The 23,614-nt window shown below is 50.2% G+C and overlaps 12 protein-coding genes across 12 annotated transcripts; 5 read left to right on the top strand and 7 right to left on the bottom strand.

Moving 5' to 3' along the window:
* Positions 1-64: 64 nt before the first annotated feature.
* Positions 65-2,530, top strand: MYCFIDRAFT_88657 (uncharacterized protein; the record flags this gene model as incomplete). The annotated part of the gene is made up of 2 exons (XM_007927380.1): positions 65-452; positions 530-2,530. 2 exons carry the CDS (start codon positions 65-67, stop codon positions 1,843-1,845), a joined length of 1,704 nt encoding a protein of 567 aa, XP_007925571.1. The 3' UTR covers positions 1,846-2,530.
* On the bottom strand, positions 1,588-2,458 carry MYCFIDRAFT_207482 (uncharacterized protein; the record flags this gene model as incomplete). The annotated part of the gene is made up of 7 exons (XM_007927381.1): positions 1,588-2,042; positions 2,075-2,116; positions 2,140-2,175; positions 2,197-2,209; positions 2,255-2,277; positions 2,305-2,380; positions 2,413-2,458. The coding sequence occupies 7 exons, from the start codon at positions 2,456-2,458 to the stop codon at positions 2,006-2,008; spliced, it is 273 nt and encodes a 90-aa protein (XP_007925572.1). The 3' UTR covers positions 1,588-2,005.
* Positions 2,510-3,206, bottom strand: MYCFIDRAFT_173950 (uncharacterized protein; the record flags this gene model as incomplete). Its single annotated transcript, XM_007927382.1, has 6 exons — positions 2,510-2,597; positions 2,634-2,677; positions 2,721-2,754; positions 2,780-3,104; positions 3,149-3,172; positions 3,200-3,206. 6 exons carry the CDS (start codon positions 3,204-3,206, stop codon positions 2,510-2,512), a joined length of 522 nt encoding a protein of 173 aa, XP_007925573.1.
* A 993-nt stretch (positions 3,207-4,199) lies between these two features.
* MYCFIDRAFT_15804 (uncharacterized protein) lies at positions 4,200-5,157 on the top strand (the record flags this gene model as incomplete). The annotated part of the gene is made up of 3 exons (XM_007925994.1): positions 4,200-4,324; positions 4,378-4,415; positions 4,475-5,157. Coding segments are annotated over 3 exons (846 nt in total), but the record flags the coding sequence as incomplete, so codon positions are not given.
* A 295-nt stretch (positions 5,158-5,452) lies between these two features.
* On the top strand, positions 5,453-7,467 carry MYCFIDRAFT_187817 (uncharacterized protein; the record flags this gene model as incomplete). Its single annotated transcript, XM_007927383.1, has 5 exons — positions 5,453-5,979; positions 6,048-6,526; positions 6,588-6,674; positions 6,727-7,191; positions 7,301-7,467. 5 exons carry the CDS (start codon positions 5,453-5,455, stop codon positions 7,465-7,467), a joined length of 1,725 nt encoding a protein of 574 aa, XP_007925574.1.
* On the bottom strand, positions 7,448-9,575 carry MYCFIDRAFT_60025 (uncharacterized protein; the record flags this gene model as incomplete). Its single annotated transcript, XM_007926120.1, has 4 exons — positions 7,448-8,639; positions 8,707-8,896; positions 8,954-9,351; positions 9,425-9,575. The coding sequence occupies 4 exons, from the start codon at positions 9,573-9,575 to the stop codon at positions 7,546-7,548; spliced, it is 1,833 nt and encodes a 610-aa protein (XP_007924311.1). The 3' UTR covers positions 7,448-7,545.
* A 158-nt stretch (positions 9,576-9,733) lies between these two features.
* On the top strand, positions 9,734-10,169 carry MYCFIDRAFT_173953 (uncharacterized protein; the record flags this gene model as incomplete). The annotated part of the gene is made up of 3 exons (XM_007927384.1): positions 9,734-9,745; positions 9,766-9,932; positions 10,007-10,169. The coding sequence occupies 3 exons, from the start codon at positions 9,734-9,736 to the stop codon at positions 10,167-10,169; spliced, it is 342 nt and encodes a 113-aa protein (XP_007925575.1).
* Positions 10,170-13,946: 3,777 nt separating this feature from the next.
* On the bottom strand, positions 13,947-15,377 carry MYCFIDRAFT_173954 (uncharacterized protein; the record flags this gene model as incomplete). The annotated part of the gene is made up of 7 exons (XM_007927385.1): positions 13,947-14,028; positions 14,054-14,073; positions 14,103-14,215; positions 14,252-14,962; positions 14,996-15,061; positions 15,090-15,274; positions 15,301-15,377. The coding sequence occupies 7 exons, from the start codon at positions 15,375-15,377 to the stop codon at positions 13,947-13,949; spliced, it is 1,254 nt and encodes a 417-aa protein (XP_007925576.1).
* A 291-nt stretch (positions 15,378-15,668) lies between these two features.
* Positions 15,669-17,621, bottom strand: MYCFIDRAFT_97796 (uncharacterized protein; the record flags this gene model as incomplete). The annotated part of the gene is made up of 6 exons (XM_007927386.1): positions 15,669-16,278; positions 16,330-16,709; positions 16,764-16,816; positions 16,884-16,905; positions 17,120-17,272; positions 17,334-17,621. Coding segments are annotated over 6 exons (1,506 nt in total), but the record flags the coding sequence as incomplete, so codon positions are not given.
* A 232-nt stretch (positions 17,622-17,853) lies between these two features.
* On the top strand, positions 17,854-19,176 carry MYCFIDRAFT_53188 (uncharacterized protein). The gene is made up of 2 exons (XM_007926100.1): positions 17,854-18,805; positions 18,864-19,176. Exons 1-2 carry the CDS (start codon positions 17,920-17,922, stop codon positions 18,962-18,964), a joined length of 987 nt encoding a protein of 328 aa, XP_007924291.1. The 5' UTR covers positions 17,854-17,919; the 3' UTR covers positions 18,965-19,176.
* A 1,026-nt stretch (positions 19,177-20,202) lies between these two features.
* MYCFIDRAFT_153168 (uncharacterized protein) lies at positions 20,203-21,209 on the bottom strand. The gene is made up of 3 exons (XM_007927387.1): positions 21,034-21,209; positions 20,486-20,966; positions 20,203-20,371 (listed from the first exon to the last, which is right to left on the bottom strand). The coding sequence occupies exons 1-3, from the start codon at positions 21,149-21,151 to the stop codon at positions 20,290-20,292; spliced, it is 681 nt and encodes a 226-aa protein (XP_007925578.1). The 5' UTR covers positions 21,152-21,209; the 3' UTR covers positions 20,203-20,289.
* A 350-nt stretch (positions 21,210-21,559) lies between these two features.
* MYCFIDRAFT_153170 (uncharacterized protein) lies at positions 21,560-22,530 on the bottom strand. Its single transcript, XM_007927388.1, has 4 exons — positions 22,403-22,530; positions 22,125-22,298; positions 21,869-21,985; positions 21,560-21,795 (listed from the first exon to the last, which is right to left on the bottom strand). Exons 1-4 carry the CDS (start codon positions 22,485-22,487, stop codon positions 21,731-21,733), a joined length of 441 nt encoding a protein of 146 aa, XP_007925579.1. The 5' UTR covers positions 22,488-22,530; the 3' UTR covers positions 21,560-21,730.
* Positions 22,531-23,614: the final 1,084 nt, after the last annotated feature.

Below are 23,614 nucleotides of genomic sequence, written 5' to 3' on the forward strand. Positions count from 1 at the left end.
AACTTTTACATTCCAGTCACCCACACACTTTTCTCCCTGCTGCTTCGCCATCACCACCACCACCATGCCTCCCGCCTTTCCAAAAGGCGCAATCACGCCAGAGCAGCTGGCAGAGCTGGACGGCACCGCCGCCGCCACCACCACCACCACCACCACCACCGCACCACCGCCGCCGCCACCACCGGCTCGCCGGCCGGCAAGACCGGCACCCTCTCTCTTCTTCGCCGCGAGAAAGCGGCCAAGCACCACCACGGCCGCTCCACGGCCACCAACTCTCCCTGCCGTCCAGGTACAAACTGGCGGCAGCCAGCCAGTGCCAATGGCTGGAAGCAGCAGCAGCAACGAGAGCGCGAGCTCTCCGGCGGGCGGTGCGGGCCGCAGCATGCTCCTGCCAACCACGGTCCTGCCGTACGCGGCGGAGCCCTCGGCTCGCCCGGCGCCGGCACCACAAGGTAAGTTCACTTTGCATCCAAACTGATCACTGAACATCACCAATGCGCTTCGCGAGAATGTGCTGACACCATGCCAGCCAACTCCGAGGCACCACCAGATTACAAGAAGCTCTACCTCGAAGTCAAAGCCGCAAACGACGACCTCTACGTTCAGCTGGAGAAGCGCGACAGCGACGAAAACAGCGCAACAAAGCAGAACGAGCGCCTGCGAGACGAGCTGCGCCAGGAGAGATCCAACAAGGCATTCGTCGACAGCGTTAACGCTGACCTGGATCGCAAGGAGAGAGAGCGCAGAAAGACTGACGAGGACATCAAAAAGGAGAGAGAATGGTTCAGCAAACAGCGTGCCGATTTCAAGAAACAGTCAGAGGAGCTGCAGCGCTGGGCAGACTCGCTGCAATCAGAACTCAACGAGGAGAAAGAGGCGCGCAGGAAGCAGATCAACATAGCCGATGATCTCCAAGCCGATCTTACTGCCGCACAAACTACAATCGACTCGCTCACTAGAGCCAACGAAGTCCTGTCTCAGCAAGCCACCGAGAACGACAAGGCCGCCGAGTATCTGAAAGTCGTCAGCGACAACCTCGAGCAGGTATTCAAAGACCAGGGCAAGGACCTCAATCCAGACAGCTTTGGCAATCACCTCAAGCGTCTTACAGAGCAAGCCGAGATCAATCAACAGTCGTCGCAAGTCAGTCTGAACGAGAAGTTCAACAACGACGCCAAACTCGAGACAACCAGCAAAGCTCAGCGCAACAGACAGACGTCACTCTCAGAAGATCTTGCTCGAACTGTCGAGGGAGAACAGGAGAGTCCAGATAACAGCACAGTCAAGCCGGACACCCGCGACTACGACCAGCTTGAACAGAAGATCAAAGATCTCGAGAAACAGCAACAAGACTACGTCGATGACTTGGCCAAGGCTCAAAAAGAGCAGAAGGAGAAGGACGACACCATCGAAAAGCAACAGCGGCGCATTCGAGTGCTGCTTGAGGAAGTCAACACATTCACCAAACTCGAGCGGTCCAAGCCTGGTCTCAAACCAATCGTCGAGTTCACTGACAGCAAGAAGCCAGTCCAAGTGACAGCCGCGACACAAACAGCACCTCTGACACCAGACACGCCAATCTCCAACGAAGTCCGCGTTAGGCACGTGGTTCATCAGCAGGAGAAGCAGGGCAACGCACCCAGTCTGCGCGGTCTCATTTTCATCATCTTCCTCATCTTCTGCTTTATGACCTGGATAGGTCATTACGGCCAACTTCAGGGATGGCGCAACGCCAATCTCGGTGGCTACCACGACATTCAATACAGCAACTCCAAAGCGGTTGTATATGGCCTGAGATCTCGTTTTGAGAAGCTCATCGGCCTCGATACTACATTGCTGGGTTGAGCAGTCACACTACATTCAACATTGATCGACGAACTTTTCAATAAGAGTCAGCATCCAAGAATCAGCATCATGTCACTATGGCTACTTGAGATGCAGCATCACAGCATTGGCTCAACTACACACAACTTTTAACATCAGTCGAAGAACATGCCGACAAGAGTCAGCATCCAAGAATCAGCATCACAGCATTGGCCCAACTACACACAACTCTTAACATCAGTCGGAGAACATACCGACAAGAAACAGCATCCAAGAATCAGCATCATGGCAGCTTGAGATGCATCATCATTTCACTATGGCTGTCTGAGATGCAGCATCACTTCATTATGGCTGTCTGAGATGCAGCATCACAGCATTGACTCAACTACACACTACTCTTAACATCGATCGGAGGACATACCGACAAGACTCTGCATCATTCTCGTAAGGTTGCTTGAGATGCATCATCACAACATTGACTCTTTGACATACGAGAGATGGATGGCATATGGGTGAAAGGCTGGGCAAGGCGTTTTGTTTGGGATATTCCAAGGGTCTGGCAATTGTGATTTGAGCGAAGATACCCACAGTGCGAAGCGTTTCCAGCACAGCACAGCACAGACAGCATGAGCATTTTGCATTACGGACAGGCTTGCACAGATAGCGAGCAGAATACCACACAATTTCATTGACGTTGACGTTTTCCATCTTTCATGCTCATACTCTTTCCATAGCGGCGCATGGGCGGAGATAGGGCGATGTTCAACTCACCTCTCAATGCCAACGCCGATTCCGATTCCGCATCTTACGTGCATGTAAATCCGGCAACGCCATCCTGCTGTTCGACGTCAGCCTGCGACAACTTGCGGGCCTTAGGTAACTCAGCTGGCGATCACTTGGTCGAATGGTGTCACAAAGAACTCGCCAACACTGAGAATTCACGTTGCATTCAGACTTGAATCTGGGATCTAACCTATTCCCGACCTCTTTCCTCTCTTTGGCGTTGGAGGGGAGTGGGGAGGAGGTTGTGGGGGTATTTTGGGATTGGGTAGGATGAGAGGGAGAGGGAGAGGATCGTGGTATGTGCAAAGCCTTGTATTTGAAGGTTCTACAGAGCTGAAATGCCTGTGGTACGAAGTCATCTTGTGCTCCATCTCTTCGCCTCTTACATCGTCCAGATGCTTGAGCTATGATACCTTCACAGCGTGTCCGCGTCCAGGTGCAAGAGCAGGAGTTGACTGTACCCTTATCTATGTTCAATCTGATGCGGCATTGTCGACCTCATCAATAAACAAAGCGAAGCGTTCAGGCTAAGCTTCAATACCATTCGTTTCATCTTCGTAGAGCCCTCAATAAGGGCTATCGCAGTACCAACATCTCATACACTTACCCACTAGGCCAGCGAGGTTCTTGCCACAATCATTGCAATGATAATTCCAGTCCAAGGAGTTCGTGGTCGATTGCTTTATGGCGAGTAAGCGATTCTTGGAAGCTTACAGCGCCGCATACTGTATGATGGTGCAAGGGCGGCTGAGCTACCCAATCTCTGCCCAAGTATGAACCGAGCACCAAACTCTCGTCCTGAAGGCCTGATTTTGTCCAAACGAAATGCTCAGTAGCATAGATTCGTGTCCAAATCGTCTCATTCTCTTCCTCTGAATTGCCGCGGCCGCCGCCAGCTCCTATGCGTTTGATATGGTGTCTCCTGCGCTCCGACTCTTCTCAATCTACGCGGATAAGTGTGAAAGCAGCGATGAATTGTACTTTACCAGCCAGTATACCCTGATGTCCAAGGAGGCTGGAGGCAAGCACAGGCCTCAGCCGACATCGGCATTGTCGAGCGCGCCTTCTCTTCGTTTCTTCACCACGACAACTTGGCAAGTTCACACCCGCGACGTGTACGCGTATCTTCTCACCAACGTCGTGTCTGGCAAATGCCACCGGTCCTCGTGTAAATCGTCCAGCTTATAGAACTATAGGCCGGCGGATATGTTGTATGCAAGATTTCGCACCGAACATCTCGATCCGATCATCCCAGTGCTTAGCATCCTCCGTCTGCACGACCTCAGCATTCGACCTAGATTCTCCCCTTTCAATTTCATCCAACTACCTCCTCTTCTCTACCCAAGCTTAATTCCGGGATATACCAGTGTTGAAAATGATTGCAGAGGCCGACCGTGTCCGTATGGGCACAGTGGATCCGCTTCTTGCTGAAGTAGGCTACCTAATTCCCGCATACATACCTCACGGTTGACTCCCATCCCTAGGCGGCCAAGCAATTGCCTGCACCGAACGGGGAGGGCGAGATTTCCGCAAGACGGAAGAGTCGTGCTGATCACCTCGCCAAATTGCGACACCTCTACCCAATCCCTGGACCGATACCAGAGCATGTACAGGAGACAGATCACGTCGTTGAGGCCAGAGATGGCTTCAAGATCCCGATAATCATCTACAAGCCAGTACACAAGTCCTCGGAGCCATCTCCCGTCATAGTGATGCTGTACGCTGCACTATCTCCTTTGCTGTGATTTCTTGAAAGCTGACTCTCCGCAGACATGAGGGGGGATGGACCATGGGAGATCTGACAGATGGTAAGAATGCCTACGAATATGACCTCGAATAGGTTGATATAGGTACTGACGTTCATTAGAGCATCTCAACTGCCGCATGTTCGCTCGCGATCTTGGTGCTGTCTGTGTCAATGTAGACTATCGCCTTGCACCAGAACACGCCTGGCCGAAATGCGTGGAAGACTGCTACGACGTCATATCTTGGGTTGCGAAGACTGCATCGCCATCAAATCCAGAGCTCCCAGGTGACCCGAAAGCGGGCTTCATAGTTGGCGGCGCAAGCGCAGGAGGCAATCTGGCTGCCGTGATGGCCCAGCTTGGTCGTGACAATGGGCTCAGTCCGCCTCTGACAGGGCAATATCTCTGCTGCCCTTCGCTTCTTTGGCACGACGTCGTACCTGAGAAGTGGCAATCGGAATATCGAAGTCGCCATGAATCGTTCGATGACCCATTATTCCGCGACGGCATGAAGAAGGCCCCGCCAAACAACCTCGCTGGAAAAGGCTCCACTAACCCTCTCTTCAATCCTCTTCTACACCCGAACCTCAAAGGTCTGCCTGCTTGCTATCAGCAGGTGTCAGGTCTTGATCCACTCCGCGACGAGGCCATCCTGTACGAACGTGTGTTGAGGGAAGAAAACGGCGTCAAAACGAAGATCGACGTTTATGATGGACATGGGCATATGTTCTGGACCAACTGGCCAACTCTGGAACGCAGTAAGGAATTTGTCAAAGACACTCTTGAAGGCTTCAAGTGGTTGCTGGAGACTGGTAAAAGTATCTGATCTTTAGAAGCTTAGACGTGTAGAACAATCCTGCGCCAATATTGCACATGCAGTCTCTCTTTCGAACACTACTCGCCTCGGCGCTCTTCGACTTGCTCGACAGATCTTCGGTAAGCTGTTGGATGCCGCTAGACTGACATGGACCCATTCCAGGTACCATGATGACCGAGCACCTTGATGGCACAAAGCCGCAACCTCTGATATTACTGGGAGCTATGCATTCATTGATCGGAGCAAGTCATTTGATATTCGAACGAAGTCTTAAGTCAGAAAAATGCCAACATCACGAAAGGATAGCTTGTCGCCCGAGAGGGAAGACACATTGCCATACATCTACGACGTAATCATCGTCGGAGCTGGACCTTGTGGATTGGCCACAGCCGCTCGACTACGAGAACACACACCATCAGCATTGTTCACTGACGAAGAACACCACCGCTACCACTGGATCAAGAAACATGCCGCCAATGCTGCGATCAAGAGCTCCAAGACAGGCCACACCAGGTCGTTGGGACAGCAGAAGCCACCTTCTTCAAGATCCGAGCCATCGATGCTAGTCCTCGACAACTCAGGCAAAGAATGGCTATCGAAATGGAAACGACTCTTCTCACTCCTAGAAATCTCTCACTTACGAAGTCCAATGTTTTTCCATCCTGATCCACACGACCGTGACGGGCTATTAGCATACGCTCATGCTGTCGGCAGAGAATCCGAGTGTCTGGAAATCGCTGGTTGTGTTGGGAAAGAGTTGAGTAAACACCAAATGAAGAAAAGACGGAATAAGCGGAAACCCGGTGAACAGTAAGTACCTAAGCACTCATCGATGTAGCAAGTAAAAATATGTTAAATTGCTAATGTCAAAAAAAAAGAGCTCGACCAACAATCGCAATCGACGAACGAGATCGAAAGGATTACTTCGTCCCCCCATCCGACCTCTTCGAATCCTACTGCTCCTTCATCGCAAAACGCTACGACCTCCAATCTCCAGACTTGATCCAAAAAGCCTCAGTCTCGAACATCGAGTACGATTACATTCCACAACTCTCCTCAGAAGAGAAATTCTTCACCCTCCACACCGACGGGAAGACGTATTTCGCAAAAAGTGTCGTCCTAGCAGTCGGAGCTGGCAACGCCCCTTCAATCCCTGCACCATTTCCGCGAAATGGCTGTCCATCTGCATGCCATGCATTCCAACCTCTCGACGAAGCTTTACAAGCGAGAATGCGAGCGAAAAAAGATACGAATGTTCTAGTGATAGGTGGAGGTTTGACGAGTGCTCAAATTTCCGATCGAGCCATTAGAAGAGGCGCTACGAAAGTGCATCATATCATGAGAGGGCCGATGAAAGGCAAGTCTACTCACTACCCAACCCATAGCTGCCACTGACGACCTACCTCCCTTCCCAACAGTAAAACCCTTCGACGTCGACCTAAGCTGGATGGGAAAATTCCGCAATCACGAAAAAGCCTCCTTCTGGTCCGCAGATACAGACGAAGGTACCTACCCACATCCACCCCTCTCCCTCCAACTAACCAACCCTCCCCCTAGAACGCTCCCAACTGATAACCACCGCCCGAAACGGCGGCAGCATAACCCCTCACTTCTCCAAACGTCTCCACCACCACCTCACAACCTCCAAAAAACTAACCCTCCACACCCACACAACCATAACAACCGCAAAATTCTCCCCCCTCACCCAAACCTGGAAAATCCTCACCTCTCCCCCCATCTCCGAGCCCCTCCCAGAATTCCACCACATCTACTTCGCCACAGGCATCCAATCAAACATCCTCACCCTCCCCTACCTCACACACCTCCACGCAAAGTACCCAATTAAAATTCACGATGGTCTGCCCGCTATAACCGAAGATTTAATGTGGAGGGAAGATATTCCGTTATTTGTGACGGGGAGGTTTGCGGGGTTGAGGTTGGGGCCCGGGGCGGGGAATTTGGAGGGGGCGAGGGTGGGTGCTGAGAGGATTGTTTGGGGGTTGGAGGAGGTGTTGGGGAGGGGTATGGATGGTGTGAAAGGGGTGGAGAAGAGGGGGGAGTATAGATTTGCGGTGGGGATTGGGAGTAGGTTTGAGAGGTTGGGGGAAGAGTGAGTGAGGAGTACATGTAGGGGAGAAAGAGAGGGGTGTGTGGTTGGTTGATGTGTGGGATTGTGGTTCGCGCGTTTCACAGGCTCTCTGGCGTTTCCTTGATGAGAGAGACATTGAGTGGTGGCAGCTGTTGCTTCGTGTCAGAGATGTGCGCGATCAGATACCTTATGGTTCGTATCAGGCTTGATTAGACTTTCTGCGTGCCGCTATATAAATACAGACATTACTCGTAATAGGTCATTGGCTTTGAGCCGGTATCCAGTGATTAGTATGGCTTACTACCATACTCCTCAAACGCAGCCTCAACGAGCTTAGGGAAGTTAGGAGTACCGAAGCCAGTGACGGCGTCCCAGCCAGCCTTAGCGGGAAAACCGGTGGTGTTACAGCCGTAGCTGGTGCCGTTGGTCACATCAGTGAGAGCCTTGTATCCTCCACTGTAGATCCATGGGTTGAGGAAACCGAGGGGTGCCTTGCCCTTTGCAAGAAGAGCATCATTGACGAGAGAAATGACAGCAGCGAAGGTTGGGCTGGACGCTGAAGTGCCACCAACTGTTCTGAGAGTGTTGTTCCAGGCAATGGCATCGTGGTTACCTTGAGCTGCGACGTCTGGGTATGCACGTCCTTCCTTGTTGTAGAGGCCATCGTGAAGACCATTCAAGCCCTTTACGTAGGCGTTCCATGTGCTCTGTCCGTATTTGGGTGCCGGGAAGTAGTTGCTGAAACCAGCACCCGAGGCAAATCTATTGACGGCAACTTCAGGTGCGAAGTTCTCGGTTCCACCGACAGCAGTTACCCATGGGCATCCGGCAGGGAATGCAGGTAAGAACATGGAAGTGTTCTTGCCATCGTTCGAGTAGCAAGTGCCATCAGCACCAACACCGGCGTCGCCAGAAGAGAATAGAATAGAGATACCGCGAGCGCCTAGCTGTGCCATGCCGGCACAGACGCGCTTGGCGTAAGACTCAGGCACTGTCTGCTCATCGTCGCCGTATGAAGTGCTAATGACCTGTGGGAGGTCCTGCTGGTTGAGGACGTAGTCCAGCCAGACTAGGTATGGCTCGTTGGTATTAGTGGGAGTCTGGATATCTGGGATGAATGGCGGGCTTCCACCGGTCGAGAAGACAATCAACGGTGTTGGCCATGCAACGGTAAGGATGTTCTCGCTGTCCAGAACTGCTTCGATATTTGCACCATCGGCGAGCTCTTCGGCAGTGTACGGGCCCGTTTGCTCGCGTGCGCCGGCAATGTTAATGACCGTAAAGGTGTCCGCAGCCTCTACAGCCTCAGGTCTGTAGGCCTGGAGTGCTTTGCGGATGTCGGGTCGGTAGCTGCTCTCGTTCAGATAGTTCGTGTGGCCGACTGGTAGTTGCTCATGTTAGCGAGTCTAGCTTCAGTGCAGAACAGTAACTTCTGGGATTGGACTCACTCTTGTTCTTCCCTGGAACTTGAGGCTTATAGTCGTAGGTGCCGTAGAGAGTTCTGATGCAGTCTGGTGTGGTGAAGGAAATATTGCAAATTTGTGAGATTGGCCCAGCACCGTTTCCAGATCCAATGTTCCCACCATTACCACCATGACCATAGCCTGGAGGTGCTCCGTAACGTCCTGGGCCTTTGGTCTTGAACCATGAGTCGGAATAGTGAGGAGCGTCAAGCATTGGGAGCTTGCTGCCGACTGCAGATCGCTTCGTGCGGAAGAATGAGGTCGTAGGCTGCACAACGTCGATGTGGTCGTGAAGGTGGAGTGGAAGGCTCCATTCTGGAGCGCGGTCGAGCACAGTACCATCCTTATGCTGAAACTTGGAGTATGTGGTGTCAAGCAAAGCCTCTGCCTTTTCGACTGGAATCACAACATGGATGAAGTCGTTTGCTGGGTTGTGGAAGCCAGAAATGCCATGTTCCTCGAGCCAGCTCTTGACAAGATCTTGCGATTCTTGTGAAGGCCGGACGATGTCTTGAATCTCGGCAGCAGTCAAGTGCTTGCCATAGCGGTGGTGGCTCGGATCTGACACCTGGAGAAGGTGCTCCTCTACCACGCCCTCATTTTGCTGCTTCAAGCCGATGGCCAGGTGGACTAGAAGGTGAAGCAGATTAGCAAACGTTGACGCCTGATCGACCGCTCACTTCTGCCTGTAGTGTCTACTCACTGGTCTGCGACTTGTCGGTATGGCTAATCTTGGTCCATTCTCGCGGCACATTGTGCCTCTCCTTCACGGAGTAGGGTGACCGGACGGTCTTAGGAAGGGCATGGACAGCCGAAATAGTGCCAATGGCATAGACTAAACTGGTGAGAAACATCTTGAATGGTAAAATGGCTGGATGTCAGTGGGACGACGATCTGGAGGGGAGCTCCATCCTTTTCTTTTCTTCTCTGGCCGTTCGCGACTGCTGCACCAATACCTGGTCCCACCATTTCACAAGGTCGTACCTGCCCTTGCATTAGCGCTTCTTGCCAGATGATACAATGGGTGGCATTCCGGCGCGGCAGGACCGCAACGTCTGCGGCGTTGCACCCGAAGTAGCAGGTGCAGGTGCGTTTGCGGGGATGTCTATGATGATCCAAAAGCAACGGACGGAGATGGGCGATGGATGGCGAGCGGAGCAGCGTCTCATCATCCAGGTCAATCAAGCCTCGAGGTCATCATGGAAGAGACTGTGATTCGATACGTCCTCGCGCTTTCGGCGTTCGCGAGCCCTCGCGATAACGCTATTGTTGGTTAGATTTGCAGAAGACTTCTGGAAGCAAGTGTTGGCGGAGCTTGGTTTGCTAAGCTCTGCGAGCGATTAGTGGCCTATATATCAGCAACTCGCGCTGATTGGCTCGACCCACTTTTACCCCAATCCCACCCCTTACCTCGAGTTGCTAGCAACTCCCCTAATGAATTTAGTTAAAATGTGCTTTAAATTCAAAAGGGCTTTAGAAATATAGTAATTTCTACTAAGGTCGCTAGCGATAACTTAATAAAGCCAAAGTTAACGTATAGTATAGCTATTACGCTAAATTCGAGGTATATCTACTTGCTCTTGCCTTATCCGAGCGAAGCGATATAAATAGGCATAAGCCGGAGCATTCGAGAAGCTTACGACGAGGATATAGAGGTATTATCTATTTACGAGCTAAGCGGAATAATAGTTAGAAGTTAGTAGAATTATATACGAGGTGTTCGCTAGGGGTTCAATTTAAAGATGCGCTTATACAAATCTAGCTAGGCCTCTAATTAGAAGAAATTAAAAGGAAGTATTAGCCTAATAAATCTGTTAAGTGCCTAATAGTAGCCGGGGGCCGGTATAGAGGGCAGGAAGGTAGGAGGTAGGTAGGAGGGCAGCTAGGTAGGCAAGAGGCAAACTAGTAGGCACTCCTAACTTTAGGACTGTTATTCCGCTTAGCTATCGCTTCGCTCGGCTACCTTAGGCAGTACCTACCTATACGGTACTTTATTGTCTATTGCTACTGCTGCCGCTACTGCTGCCGCTACCGCCGCTATAGTATAGATTACTACTAAAGGTCCTACTATTAAATAGCCGCTGCTATTCTTCTAATAAGTATCGTCGGTCGTTAATAAACACCCCTACCTATCGATTGCTAAGTTATAATATATCTATTAGCGACTATTATTATAGCGTATGTCTTAATAGGTTTAACGGCTATAGCGTCGGTATATCGGCGGCTGCTATAGAGTAGCGAAGACCGCTCGGTATAGTAGGCATATATAGAAGGCGCTATTAGTAAAGGACCTAGCGTATTACGTCTATTAAACTGCCGTCGTTTAAAGAAGATATGCTATATTAGAAGGTGCCGTCGCCTACGGCGTATGTATTCTATAGTACCGAGTTAGTTACCTACGTAGGCTTAAATTGCGATAGCGGAGGGGCCTAGAACGATAGCGGAGGATAGTAGTAACTGTTTCTATACTAATTAGTATAGAAAGTAGTCGCCGTGTACTCTAGCGCGCGCTAAGTGCCCTCCTCTAGCGCGAATAGGTCCCTCGCCTATTGCGGTTATTATATTTAGCGAGGTTGTTATTACTAGTAGACTAATAGTAAGGCGCCTACGCCTATATCGACCTACGCCTATTAGATAGCAAACAACGTGCTATTATCGTATCGCTATCGATACTACTAGAGCTATTATAATAGCTCTACCGCCGCCGACAGTCGCATATATTTAGACTAATACTGTATAGCAATATTAGTCCGATAGGCGTATAATAAGTTAGCTAGAATAACCGCCTCTGCCTACTTTGCCTTCTAATAATAGTCGTATATAATGTTCTCGAGTATACTACGCAATAGAAGGTGACGGTCCTTCGTAATAGTACGAAGAGTCTCTATCTTACCTTCCTTATCTTCTTCTAGTAGATTCTCGTTAATAAGCTATTCTAAGTATATCTTAGTTAAGTTAATATCGCTATTAAAGCCTTTAGGGTCGAAGAAACGGTCTATATAGCAATCTACCTATTAAGCAGTTATTCTACTACCTTTAATCTCTTAATCGTACTAGATATAGCGACACGGTTAGTAATACTGCTTCTAGAAGTAACACTAGCATATATTAGGGATATAGTTATCGATCTATAGTTAATATTGTAATTAATTTGGAAGGCCGCTATTAGCGCGCTTCTAAGCGAGTCGATACTGCTTAGCAATAAGGCTTTAAAGGCAATATAGAAGCTCGTTAAACCGCTCGCAATCGCCTTATAGTCGACTAAATAGGTAAAGTATATTGTCCTTCGCAGAAGCCTTATTAGCATTGTTATGCCACTTCCTGTCCACCTTTAGCGAGTATATAAGGGTGCCGGAGAGTAAGAAGTTGCCCTTAATAGTACTAATATCGCTCTTAAAATCGGAGTAGTAACCCTTAACTAGCGACGTTATACGTACCTAAGCAACAGCAGTTAGTAAATACCCGCTCTAAGAGGACGGAAGGTACTATTATATAGTACTTATACGTATAAGCAGTAGATTGTTCCTCCGCTAGTAGGTAGTCTATATCTAAGCGTGCTCGACTAACTATTCTCGCTCTATATAGCTGTACTTCTCGTCGTTCTTGCCGCTAGGAAGGGTATTAAAAGCAGCCTATATTCTAACCTCTACCTCTTCCTTAGACTCTACGTATAGTATAACCTATACGAGCTTCTTATAGACCTTCTTATAAGCACTCTTAAGCGGAAATTTGCGGCGGATAGTCTATAACGAGTGTCGTTAGCATAGGTAGGTATAAACCTATAGAAATATGTCTCGAATAGCCTATTATTTAGATACCGAGTTATTAAGAATAGACTATTATAACTGCTAGCTGCTAGGCTTACTATAACGACCCTAAGAAGCTATATAGCTAAGTGCTTACGCGTAGATAACACTATGTTTGCTTTCTAGCAGTGCGTATGCTATAGGCCGCTATTTAAGGTTGTCGTCGCTTATAAGGACGTTAAATAGCTTCTAATCTAGTTAATTGACTTCGTATATATCGTCTAGTAGTATTAATTTGCCGAACTTTATTAACAACTAAATACCTTCTTCTATTGCCTATATAAAGCCTCTCCTAATACTATCTTTAGTGTTGACACTAAACTATTAGAAGTATAGGTTATGCTCCTTTATAGTCCGTATAATAGCCTATAATTGAAGGTCCGTATTGCCTCTCTTTTCTTAAGTTATAAAGCGCTTATTACGGTTATAATAAGGCGATTGTTTAGCGGCATTGTATATAGCACTAATATCGAGATAAGAGACACCGAGATTGTTACTATATTAGCCCTATAAGGCGTCGAAGGTTCTTCTAGCTTATAGCGAGTAATCGATTTGCTTTTTAACCTTATCTTTAATATATTAGCAAACCTTCCGGCTATTAAGATAGTCGAGCGTGTATATATATTTAGTTATAGCAGTATAGCGACGAATACTAACTCTTCTAGTAGCCTTATTGTTACGGTATTCAACCTTAGTAATAAAGCCTATTCTATACTCCTTCTTAAGCGGCTTAAACATACGCCTGTCCTTAATACCTACTGCTTCCTTATTTAGCTTATTAAGGCGCTACTTTTCTATATAATAGAAGTAGGACTTCTTATAGTATAGCCCTATCTCTATATAGGGTATTATTATAGACAGCTTCTTAGTAGATTTCCGGGTATATTAATTGCTATACAGTTTCTAGATTAAACTCTACCTATTAGTGTCTGTTTTAATGTCTTCTATAAGGTTAAATACTCGTTGTCGAAGCCGCTAAAGGGCAGCGACGTCGTTAGGCGTAGATAGGTCTATTATAGAATATAGGGGTTAATAGAAGAGGTTATATAGAAAATTTAAGATAAGCGGAGGATATAGGTGTACTAAGACTACGATCTGTATAAGGTTTAGCGGGGCTTAGTAGGGCTAGCGTTGCTAGCAACTCCGGCTGCCCCGGGCCGGCGTTGCTAGCAACTCCGGCTGCCCCGTGCTACCCCTGCAGTTGCTGATATATACCGCGATTTAGCGAGATAGCGGACGGCGGTAATCCCTGAAAACGGGATCTAACTGGTCAAAGCTAGCGTACTGCCTAAAGGAATTATCCGTACCTTTAAAAAGTTCACGTCTAACGCTTTCAAGCTAGCTGCCGTTTACGGGGATTACCCCCGTCCGCCATCTCGCTTAATCGCAGTGTATAGCTAACCGAGCGATTGGAGCCGGTCATTTGCGGCTGATAGGCTTTGCTTCGCTTCGCTTGGGGTGGGCGGACTTGTCGCCACCTTCCCTGTTTGGTGTAGGTGCACTGCAGGTTCCTATCCGAACGTCACTTGCCTATTTGGGGTCTGCTCTGTACAGCACAATCACCACGCTCCGAACATGAGACAATATCCTCCCGTGAGGCTCTTCAGTCCACGGCCTTGCCATGTTGATACTTCCTACGAACGTGCAGACCAGCTGCAGCTGCATCATTTGAAAGCTCGCTTCGACTACTACCACACTCCATGTTCACTGCTCTTCCTTCTTACTCTTGCTCATTGCTGCCTTCTTGTCTCTCTTTCTCGCTCGTCTGAGCAGCTGCTTCAACGGCTGTGGCAGATGGCGGGGCACCTGGGCTGAAATCCCTTCATTGTGCCTGAAATTTCTCATTTCCCATTCCATCAGAATTCTGCGTTCGGTATCCTCGGCGGCCTCTGATGAAGTAGTGCGGGTCTCTGATGGAGTGGTGGGATGGGTTATTGATGAAGGAATAGCATCGTTCTCTGAATGATCAGTAGGACTGGCCTCTGATGGACTGCCAGGACCTATCTCTGACGGAAACGAAGTAGTGGGACTGGATCCCGATGGGGTATCAGGACCGGCATCCGATGAAGTAGAACGTGTCTCTCTTCCTGTGCGTCTCCATTCCACGGGCTCATTGAAGGGTTGACTCCTAGAGCGAGGGGATGCGCGAGAGACAATAGACCTACCAGAACTAGTGACTTGCGGTTGTCTTGGAACCTCTGAACCGCTTCTTGAATCCGACCGGTTTGAAGAGATGGTGGAGTTTCTTGCTGAGTTTACTTGTGGTTGAGCAGAAGATGGCAATGACTGACTGGCCAAGTGCGTGCTGTGGAGCGACTTCATACCTTGACCAAGTTGCCGAAACATCTTATTGCCGAGTGCTCTTTGCCTTGGATGAATGGGAACGCTGGCAAGACTAAGAAACGGAATGACCGAAATTATGTTCTTGAGACCTGCTCAAGAGAATTGAAAATCGTGCTCGAATTGACAAAAGAGATTGTGTATTGTTGAGACCTGCTGAAGAGAGAAGGCAACCATTCCGTGGCCAACTGCTGCTTATATGGTGTGCTCGTCCATTGCTACATTGCAAATGTCTGGGACAGCATCGAATGCCAAGGCGTGGCAGACCAGGGCCACCCACACAAAGGTGCTCCGGCCGAACATGAAACCATAGTCGAACCAGCAGAAAGAGACGTTCGCGGAGGCGAACTGAAACCAGCGTTGTCGATGTCCTGTACAGAAACATTCTCAACACCTGACGTCTCACTCTAATCCTTGATGCAAATCACTGCACTTACAGGCGAACCCAGCATATCTGTCATACCTGGCATTCTCTTTCCAGACGAAGCACAAAGAAACCATGTCCACCATGCATGTATAAGACTATGAAGTCAGCATTTCAATTTGCTTTTTCAATGCTGGCTAACGATTCCGCCTGGAGGCGTAGGTACAAACCAACAGAGCCACCCATGCGCATGCGCATAACTCCGTAATCAAAGACACTCTGCAGTAGCGGTATACTGAACGGCTGCACGGCTCTCCGGCTTTTGTGGAGTGGCTTTTCTCGAGTCGCCCTGAATCCTGCTAAAACTCCTAGTCAATAGCAGCCAAATGTCAGCATGCCTCAATGGTACAAAGCTATTCTGAGTCAGCTTATACGCCTGGCGGAGGCGGAACTGCGTTGTAGCCTGCACTCGAGTACTCAGCTGGGGGCGGTGGTGGTGGGGCGGCCGCCGCTGCGCCATTGGGGTCCATGGTCGGAGTCTGAGATTGTTGCCCGTAGCTGGCATACCCTCCCTGCATATACTGCGCCATGACTGCAGCATATCCTCCGTATGCAGCGTAAGGATCTGCTTCCGGATTCTGTTGGTAGTATGCAGCCCAGGCTTCGTACTGTCTCTGCTGCTCTGCAGGGTCGGCAGCTGGCTGTTGAGCTTGCGCGGCGGTTGCTGCTGCTGGAGATTGCGCAGTGCCATAGCCAATCTGCGCAGCATAGCTGCTATCGTAGCCACCGCCATATGCACTTCCACCGCCGGCTGGCTGACCTCCGTAGGCACTACCACCACCATAAGATCCAGAGTTTTGCCTGTCGCCTTGGTTACGGAAACCTCCTCGATTCTCACCGTAGCCGCCACCACCTCCATATCCTCCGTCGCGAGGGCCACGGTTTGGCGGACCGCGTTCCTTGAATTCCTGGTAGGATTGTTTCACGGATTCCAGCAGCGACAAGCACTGCTCCTCCGCGGCATCAACCATGCTTTGTTCGGGACCGCTGTTGTCATGTCAGCACGTTTCACATACATTGAGGCTTACCAATCCTTACGCGACATGGAGGTACATCTGCTCATCGCTCTCACGTCCAGTATCGTGTTCCATGAATCCACTTCCGCGACCCTTGATCTGGACGCGGCATCTCGTCTCTTGCTGGATGTGCTTGACATAGCTGCCACCGTGACCAACGACTTGAGCGCGCAAGTTGAAGCCTGGAATTGGCTCGAGATCGATTGGGATGCGCTTCTCTGGCCACTTGCGGCGGCCAAGATGATCCCGGTCTGGCTGGTTTTCTGGTGGGTCGCGACGTCGGAAGCGGCGTTCGTCGATCAGGTTTGGCAGTTCCTGTTGCATGAGCTCGTTGATCTTCGCGACGGCTTTCTCGAGGCCATCCTTGGTCGTGCTCGTGACGTGGAGGTAGAGCGGCGGGTTCTAAATTTGTCCTCAGCACAACGTGTATCCCCATTTCGTACATTTCCCACTTACAGTCGCAGTTGCCATGCTCTTGTCTGGATAGTAGTTTCCTCGGGTAGTGACATCTTTAGACAAGTAAGCGATCGATTCGGAACCTAATCAGTAAGTTTATTCGTGCGGATGGAAGCGTACCGGCGCCAGTTTCTTCTTTGATCTAGATGTCACATTTCAGGTCAGCTGATGCAAATCGTTTGTGCCGCCGGTGGCTACGTCAGGCTAAGTGTAAGCTCAAATGATGTCCTCTAACGTTTGTATAACAAACTCAATTCTGTTGAGCTTAGGATGTTACATGTGCTGTACAAGGGAGGGCAAATGGCTGGAGCTATGCCTGGGAGTATCAGTGGCAACGGGACAAAGTGAGTATTTACCATCTTCTGAGTGCTGCCTTTAGTCAACGTGTAGCGGTTACGAAGGTCATTGACCTCGATGTCTTTAATAAAGTCACCATCTTGCTGGTAGATTTCGGCATTGAGTGGTCCGGCGGAGGGCGACTTTTCTGCGCCAGGTGCTGAGTTGGGGGTCTGTCATAATGTTAGCATATTCATGTACTGGTTTGCTTTCGACAGTAGAAGGGTCGCGTACAGTACGGATAGGCGGCACATCGACATGCTGAATGCCCTTCTGCTTCTGCAATTGTGCGCTGATGCGGGCAGCCGCCGCCGCCGCCTTTGCTGCAGCATCTTCTGGCGCACTGCCGTGATTGTCGCCGCCTGCTGGAGACTCGACACTCTTGACTGGCGACCGACTCCGTGCTGCCTCGCGATTCTTAGTCGCAGGGCTGCGCGAACGTCTGTCAAAGCGACTCTTTCGTGGTGCCTCTTCTGCGGTCACGTCGAACCGACTGCGCTTTCGCGGCTCGCTGTCGGCCATGATGGTGGATGTTGTTCGCGAAGTGGAGAGGTGGAGGTCGTGGTTATGAGAAAGTCATGAATGTGTCAAAGGCTGAGCAGAAGTGACCAGCGCTCGTGCAAAAGTCCACTTCGAGCTTCAAAGCAACCTTGGCTCTTGGCATTCGGAACTCTATGCTTCTTCGGGCCGACAGCTAGAGCATTGGAACCAAAAGTAATAAGTGAATCAACTTACTTTCCAACTCATGTTTCATCCCGACTCACTCATACATCCCGTATCAGCCATTGTTTGCAGGCATTGACTGTGCATACACTCAATAATGGCGTCAAAACGCGCTTTGCGGGCCCTTCAATCGGCCATTCCAGCCTCACAGCCCTTCACACGAACAGCAGCTGTCCAATGCCGATATCAGTCCAGCTCGACCAGCGCCCTAGCGTACAAGGCACTCCACCGCCGGATCGCACCTTTACCTACCACACAGTCGGCCGTATCCTCGATCTCGCCCGCCGCAGCTGTGAGCTCCATCCTCTACGAAACCCCCATCCCCGACAAGACACCGCCGAAACGACATGTCCTCAACTGTTTGGTTCAGAATGAGCCTGGTGTGCTTTCGCGCGTCTCTGGTATTCTTGCAGCAAGAGGGTTCAACATTGACTCACTCGTAGTCTGTTCTACGGAGGTCGCTGATCTTTCGCGCATGACCATTGTGCTCCAAGGACAGGACGGTGTTGTTGAGCAAGCTAGGAGACAACTGGAGGATCTTGTTCCAGTCTGGGCTGTACTAGACTATACCGCAGCACCCCTCGTGCAGCGTGAACTGCTCCTCGCCAAGATTAGTATTCTTGGGCCGGAGTATTTCGAAGAGCTACTCGCACACCACAGAGAAATGGCAGGGGACGCCGACCCACCTATGATCCCATACGAGGCAGGGACTGGTGCAGATGGCCAGCCTGAGCCACTTGATGGCGATGTAGAAAATGTGATAGACCCAGGTTTCCACCCACGCAATCTCGCACCCTCAGAAGCTCTGCGACTCAAGCACCAGCACTTGGAGACTATCACATACCTCACACATCAATTCGGCGGCAAAGTGCTGGACATCTCGACGAACAACTGCATTGTCGAGCTCTCTGCCAAGCCTACCAGGATCGACTCGTTCATGAAGCTTATCTCGCCTTTCGGTATCCTTGAGTCGGCACGAACAGGTGAGCTGAAGCCGAATCATTGCTTTTCCTGACCACGATATGCTAATTATAGATGCAGGTCTGATGGCACTCCCAAGATCTCCACTTGACGGAGCTGAAGCAGCAGAGACCAAGGAGGTAGAAGAGGTCATGGACGCGGCCTCGCTGCCCCCATCATAGTCTGCTGGTTGGAAGCGTGACTATCCGCCCTCCAAGATTTCTGGTGTTTCGGCCCTGCGCTTTTTGGTCGAAAGCTGTCTTTCGATGTATTGTTCTAGCATAGCTCGGCGCCTGATGGCGTCTCAGGATCTGTATCACAGGAAGCTCTCGCGAGCGTCATATGGGATCGGTCGGTGCGGTGGATTGAATAATGCATTTTTCGGCTTTTTGACACGATATGACTACTCACTCTCACATGGACTTGTTTCAAGCTAACTGAAATGCGAACAGTATTTCCACCGGCCGCCGTGATGTTCAGTGACCTTGCGCTGGCACAGCTTGATCGGCAGTAGTACGCCAAAGAGTCATGACATTGATATATTGCATTTGCACAGGCTCTGTCTCAAAAATCAGCATAGCGCGCAAAAGGCTCGAGCAAAGCAACCACGTACCCTCAACATCGCCATTCCTAAAATCATGCACCAACTCAATTGCCTGGGCCGGCACTCTCTGAGCAATCAAGTACTCATCGCTCGTAGGCCATGTAACAGAGTCATCGTCCAAACTCGTACCCAGCGCCAAGAGAAGCCAACGCGCATTACAAACCGACCTCGGATCCAGCTTGGTCGTATCAATCCGATACAACTGAACATTGTTCCCATTCCGGTTTTTATGCAATCTCATCCTCGCCCAATTCTCCGCATGCTCTCTGTCGTCCAGCGTTGAAATGAATGGACTCCATTCCTGGCAACGGAACCATGCTAGATGACCTTTCAATATCTCTCTGAGACATTCTCCTTTATATGCTCCCTCCCAGGCAAATCCGGTCACGAGCGAGTCGCCAAAATCGAATCTGGCTTGCGATTCGGGAGTTTGAACGCGGTACAGGTATCGTGGAATGACGGAGGGACATCGGAAGAATCTGGGGGCAGCAAAGCCGTATTCATGGACATGGATTGATTCCATTGATGGGCCGGTGTCTTCCATTTCGGATCTCTGGTGGAGGTGTGCGACGTTCGAGTTGAGGGTTAGTAGGAAGTGCGTCGAAAGGAGTTGTTATGAGAACGTCGTCGGGCTTTGTCGGTGTCCCGAGCTCTGTTGGGTTATCAAACCTATGACAGGGAAGGGCTGTCTTCCATAGCACCATTTCTTACTAGTATTCTACTGGTCAAAGCGTAGAATATGTCAGCGCGGCATCGCTCCGTTGACCTGATCCCATCAGTCGAAGCTGGTCGGCGATATGGACAGCACGGCTGTCTATTGAGGTGCATCGGAGCTGCAATTCAGTTTTGATACATGTCTTATACACAATACCGCAGTAGCTGCTCGGCATTTCATGGTCTCCTCTACTTGAAGCGCTTTTCGGCAGCCTTCCAGTTGATTACATCCCAAATTGCTGAGAAGTACTCAGCCTTGCGGTTTTGGTACCTGCGATGAGGTTAATTAGCAGTCGCTTCGCATCAAATGGTGGTTGCTGAGCTACAGCAAACGAGCTGGTGCGCACGGCACTCTTCTCAGCATGGAAGGATAGATGAAACTTACTGAAGGTAGTATGCGTGCTCCCACGCATCAATACCGAGCAATGGCCTAAATTGACCAACCACAGGGTCCTGGTTCGCGTATGTCTTGACTTGAAGCGCTCCAGTATTGACATCCTGCACCAGCCAAGCCCAACCAGACCCCTGAATACCAGCAAGTGCCGTGTTCACTTGCGACTTGAGGGTATCAAGTGAGCCAAAGTGAGAATCGATCGACTTGGCAAGAGCACCGCTCGGTGGCTCTCCACCACCTTGCGACTTTGGGGCGAGGTTCTCCCAGAAAAGGGTATGATTTGTGTGGCCTCCGCCGTGGAAGTTGATGAGTGGCAGGATTGCGATTTGTGCTTGGATATCGCCCTTTTGCTGCGCCTCTTGCAATTTCTCCATCTGAGTGTTGTAGGAAGTTACGTAGGTATTGTGGTGCTTAGAGTGATGGAGCTCCATAATTTGGCCAGAAATGGCAGGTTCGAGGGCGCCATAGTCGTCTGCAAGGCAGCTGTCAGCACGGAAACGCTTCCAAGAAATGGTGGGAATAAGGCAGCCCAAACGTACATGCGAGGTCTGGAAGCGTCGCTTTGCCGCGAGTGAAGGTTGTGTTTGCAATAGCGGCTCGTGGAGCTGATGCTCGCAGTGCAGAGCGGGCTGTCTGTCTGAAGAGTGCGGTGGCCATCGCGACGATATTGACGAGTCGATGCTATCAATGTTTTGTTGTTGCAACTCAATTGCTCATCATTGCGAGGAGTTAAAAGCGAAAGCCCGTTGTCGAGAGCTTTGTGAGCTTGACGTAGCTCTGGCCTGCGGCTTGGCTGCCGAAATTGCCGAGAGAGACCTGAGAATCACGCATTTTCTTCGTAGTAGCGATGTCGATGGAATGTACATGTATAGGTAGACGGAGAACAGTCAAATGACTAAGATTGCACAGCACAACATTGACATCTTCAGGCTTTATAGCTCCAGATCACGAGCTCAGGCCAAGGCACTGAGCGCAGAGTCGGTGGTTCGATCGTTCGCAAGGCCCGGAGAGCTACTGTACAGAAAAGCTCACGATGACACGGAAGCAAGCACGTATTCCAATCTATGCGGCATGGTACAATGTATCTTGAGATTGCTATACAGGCGAGTCTGGTCTGGTCTAATTCGGTCGCATGCGGTCTATCTCCACGCGAATTGGCTTGACTGAGCCGTGCCTCCCTCAGCTCTAAACATCGAGTAAGACAGGCAGATCGAGGTGAAGCTGGTATAAGCAATTCTATCGGAGCTGCTTGAAGAGCTTCGGCGCAGCACACTGAGTCGCACAGTGCATCATATGGAAGACTGTACTACGGTCAGTATCTTCAGACCGGAGCTGCGAACAGATCACAGATTGGCGGCCCGATCGATGACTTACACTCTTCAACGCAGTCCTCCGAAGGCTTGCCGTATTGCTCCTCCTGGTGCTTTACGCGCTCAGCGCACTCATCGTAGTGATGCTTCAATGGCGCGCACTGCGCAGTCTTCAGGCATTCTGCAATGTTCAGTCAGCGCAGGGCTCTGAAGACCAGGATAAGGATCTGATCCGACTACACATAGCACTAGCGAAGCCGTAGACCGTTGATCACAGCTTGCGAGTATGGTTGAAGCTTTGTGATTGGGATCATACTCACCCTCCTCAAGCTTTGGCTTGATATCCTCTGGCTCCTCCTCCTCCTCTTCCTCTTCTTCTTCCTCTTCCTCCTCGTCATCTCCGCCCTCATCGCCGCCCTCTTCATCACCACCTTCGGAGGACTCCTCGCCTTCAGCTTCACTGCTTTCCTCCTTCTCCTCGCCGCTTTCGGAGTCTGGCAGATAACACAGTTAGCACCTGCGTTTCCGCATCGCATTTTGTGCCGCTTTCGATAACTCCGATAGCCAATGCGACTGCAATGCTTGTACGCTCCCTTACCTTCGTCTTTTTGCGGCTCCTCGGCGTAGGCCTCCTGCACGGTCATGGCCGCATAGAGGTCGGAGACATAGTCGAAGATGCCCATCTTGCCGGTGTGATGGGACGGTCGATATTGTGAGCCAATGGCTAATGTAGCGAGTGCTAGAGGCGAGACTGTGGTTGACGATGAATGTTCTTGCCGGAGGTTCTTTCCCAGCGGTTGATCCCGGGATGCCCGTGCGCCGTGTCATCCTCTTTCAATTGGACGACACGGCATTGAAACATTGAGATGCATGAACAACTCCATCTCGTCTTAACAACAATATCACAGTCAAGCTCCTGGTTCTAAGATTCTTCATTCGTTACCTTTCCACCATGCCGTGATCGCGATTCCACGTCCTCGGCACCCAAGTCCTTCTTTTCGCTCTGCTTTCTCCATATGCGTTTCTGAGAATTCTGTGCTCTTCACCACAAGTAAAGCACATCTTCATGCTATCAAGCAAAAGCCAGAGCATCCAGGCGTCGCTCAAACAACCTTGACAAGATGCTACGATTACCTCCGGAACTTCTCAGGAGATTGCTACATACATTGAAGATTTCGCGAGATTTCGACGCTTCTGCAAGAATTTTGAGGCCAATAGTATTGATCTCTTCGCGAGTCGACAATTCCACAACATTACATGCTTTGCTCCCCAGCCAGAACGATGACTTCACTTGCACGCTATTGCCTGTCGTGAGCGACTCGCTCGCAGGGTGAGACGGGTCACTTCGACCATGGATCCGCTGGAGGACCATAGCACGTTCACGCTCTATATCAGCCGTTGATGGAGCTCGATGATGAGGATGTTGACTGGGCCAAAAAGAAATGTTCCTCGATAGACGACGCACAGGTTTGAGCAGCGAAGGCCTACCATGATGAGCATTACGATTTCCACTTACCGTCCTGGTCAGTCACAAAATTTCGTTGAACTTGTTGAGGGCTGCATCCAGGGAAGGCATTCCAAACTCTTTCACCGCAACATCAATGATAACCCACTCGGGCCAGGATCATGCAAGAAATCGTGATGATGGTGGTTGTGGTTTAAGAAGGCTTCCTTATATCTCTCTCAACTTGGCCCACCGAGTCACGACTTCGCGCTTCTGGGACTGCAGTATGGTGCCGCAGACCAAGATTCGGTATAGCAGTCGAGCAGTAGACTGAAGTCCATCAACGCAGACTTCTCCTTAGCCATC

This window comes from Pseudocercospora fijiensis, assembly GCF_000340215.1.
Source record: "Pseudocercospora fijiensis CIRAD86 unplaced genomic scaffold MYCFIscaffold_3, whole genome shotgun sequence".
Lineage (NCBI taxonomy): Eukaryota > Fungi > Ascomycota > Dothideomycetes > Mycosphaerellales > Mycosphaerellaceae > Pseudocercospora > Pseudocercospora fijiensis.

What these genes read in the sequence shown, in the direction of transcription:
- MYCFIDRAFT_153170 (XM_007927388.1), bottom strand. Translation starts at nt 22,487, where the DNA reads ATGGGCATCTTCGACTATGTCTCCGACCTCTATGCGGCCATGACCGTG. An exon ending in GGAGCCGCAAAAAGACGAAG is followed by an intron (nt 22,299 to 22,402) that starts GTAAGGGAGCGT and finishes GTTATCTGCCAG; the next exon opens with ACTCCGAAAGCGGCGAGGAG. An exon ending in CAAGCCAAAGCTTGAGGAGG is followed by an intron (nt 21,986 to 22,124) that starts GTGAGTATGATC and finishes TGAACATTGCAG; the next exon opens with AATGCCTGAAGACTGCGCAG.
- MYCFIDRAFT_153168 (XM_007927387.1), bottom strand. Translation starts at nt 21,151, where the DNA reads ATGGCCACCGCACTCTTCAGACAGACAGCCCGCTCTGCACTGCGAGCA. An exon ending in GACGCTTCCAGACCTCGCAT is followed by an intron (nt 20,967 to 21,033) that starts GTACGTTTGGGC and finishes GCTGCCTTGCAG; the next exon opens with ACGACTATGGCGCCCTCGAA. An exon ending in GAGCACGCATACTACCTTCA is followed by an intron (nt 20,372 to 20,485) that starts GTAAGTTTCATC and finishes ACCTCATCGCAG; the next exon opens with GTACCAAAACCGCAAGGCTG.
- MYCFIDRAFT_53188 (XM_007926100.1), top strand. Translation starts at nt 17,920, where the DNA reads ATGGCGTCAAAACGCGCTTTGCGGGCCCTTCAATCGGCCATTCCAGCC. An exon ending in CCTTGAGTCGGCACGAACAG is followed by an intron (nt 18,806 to 18,863) that starts GTGAGCTGAAGC and finishes TTATAGATGCAG; the next exon opens with GTCTGATGGCACTCCCAAGA.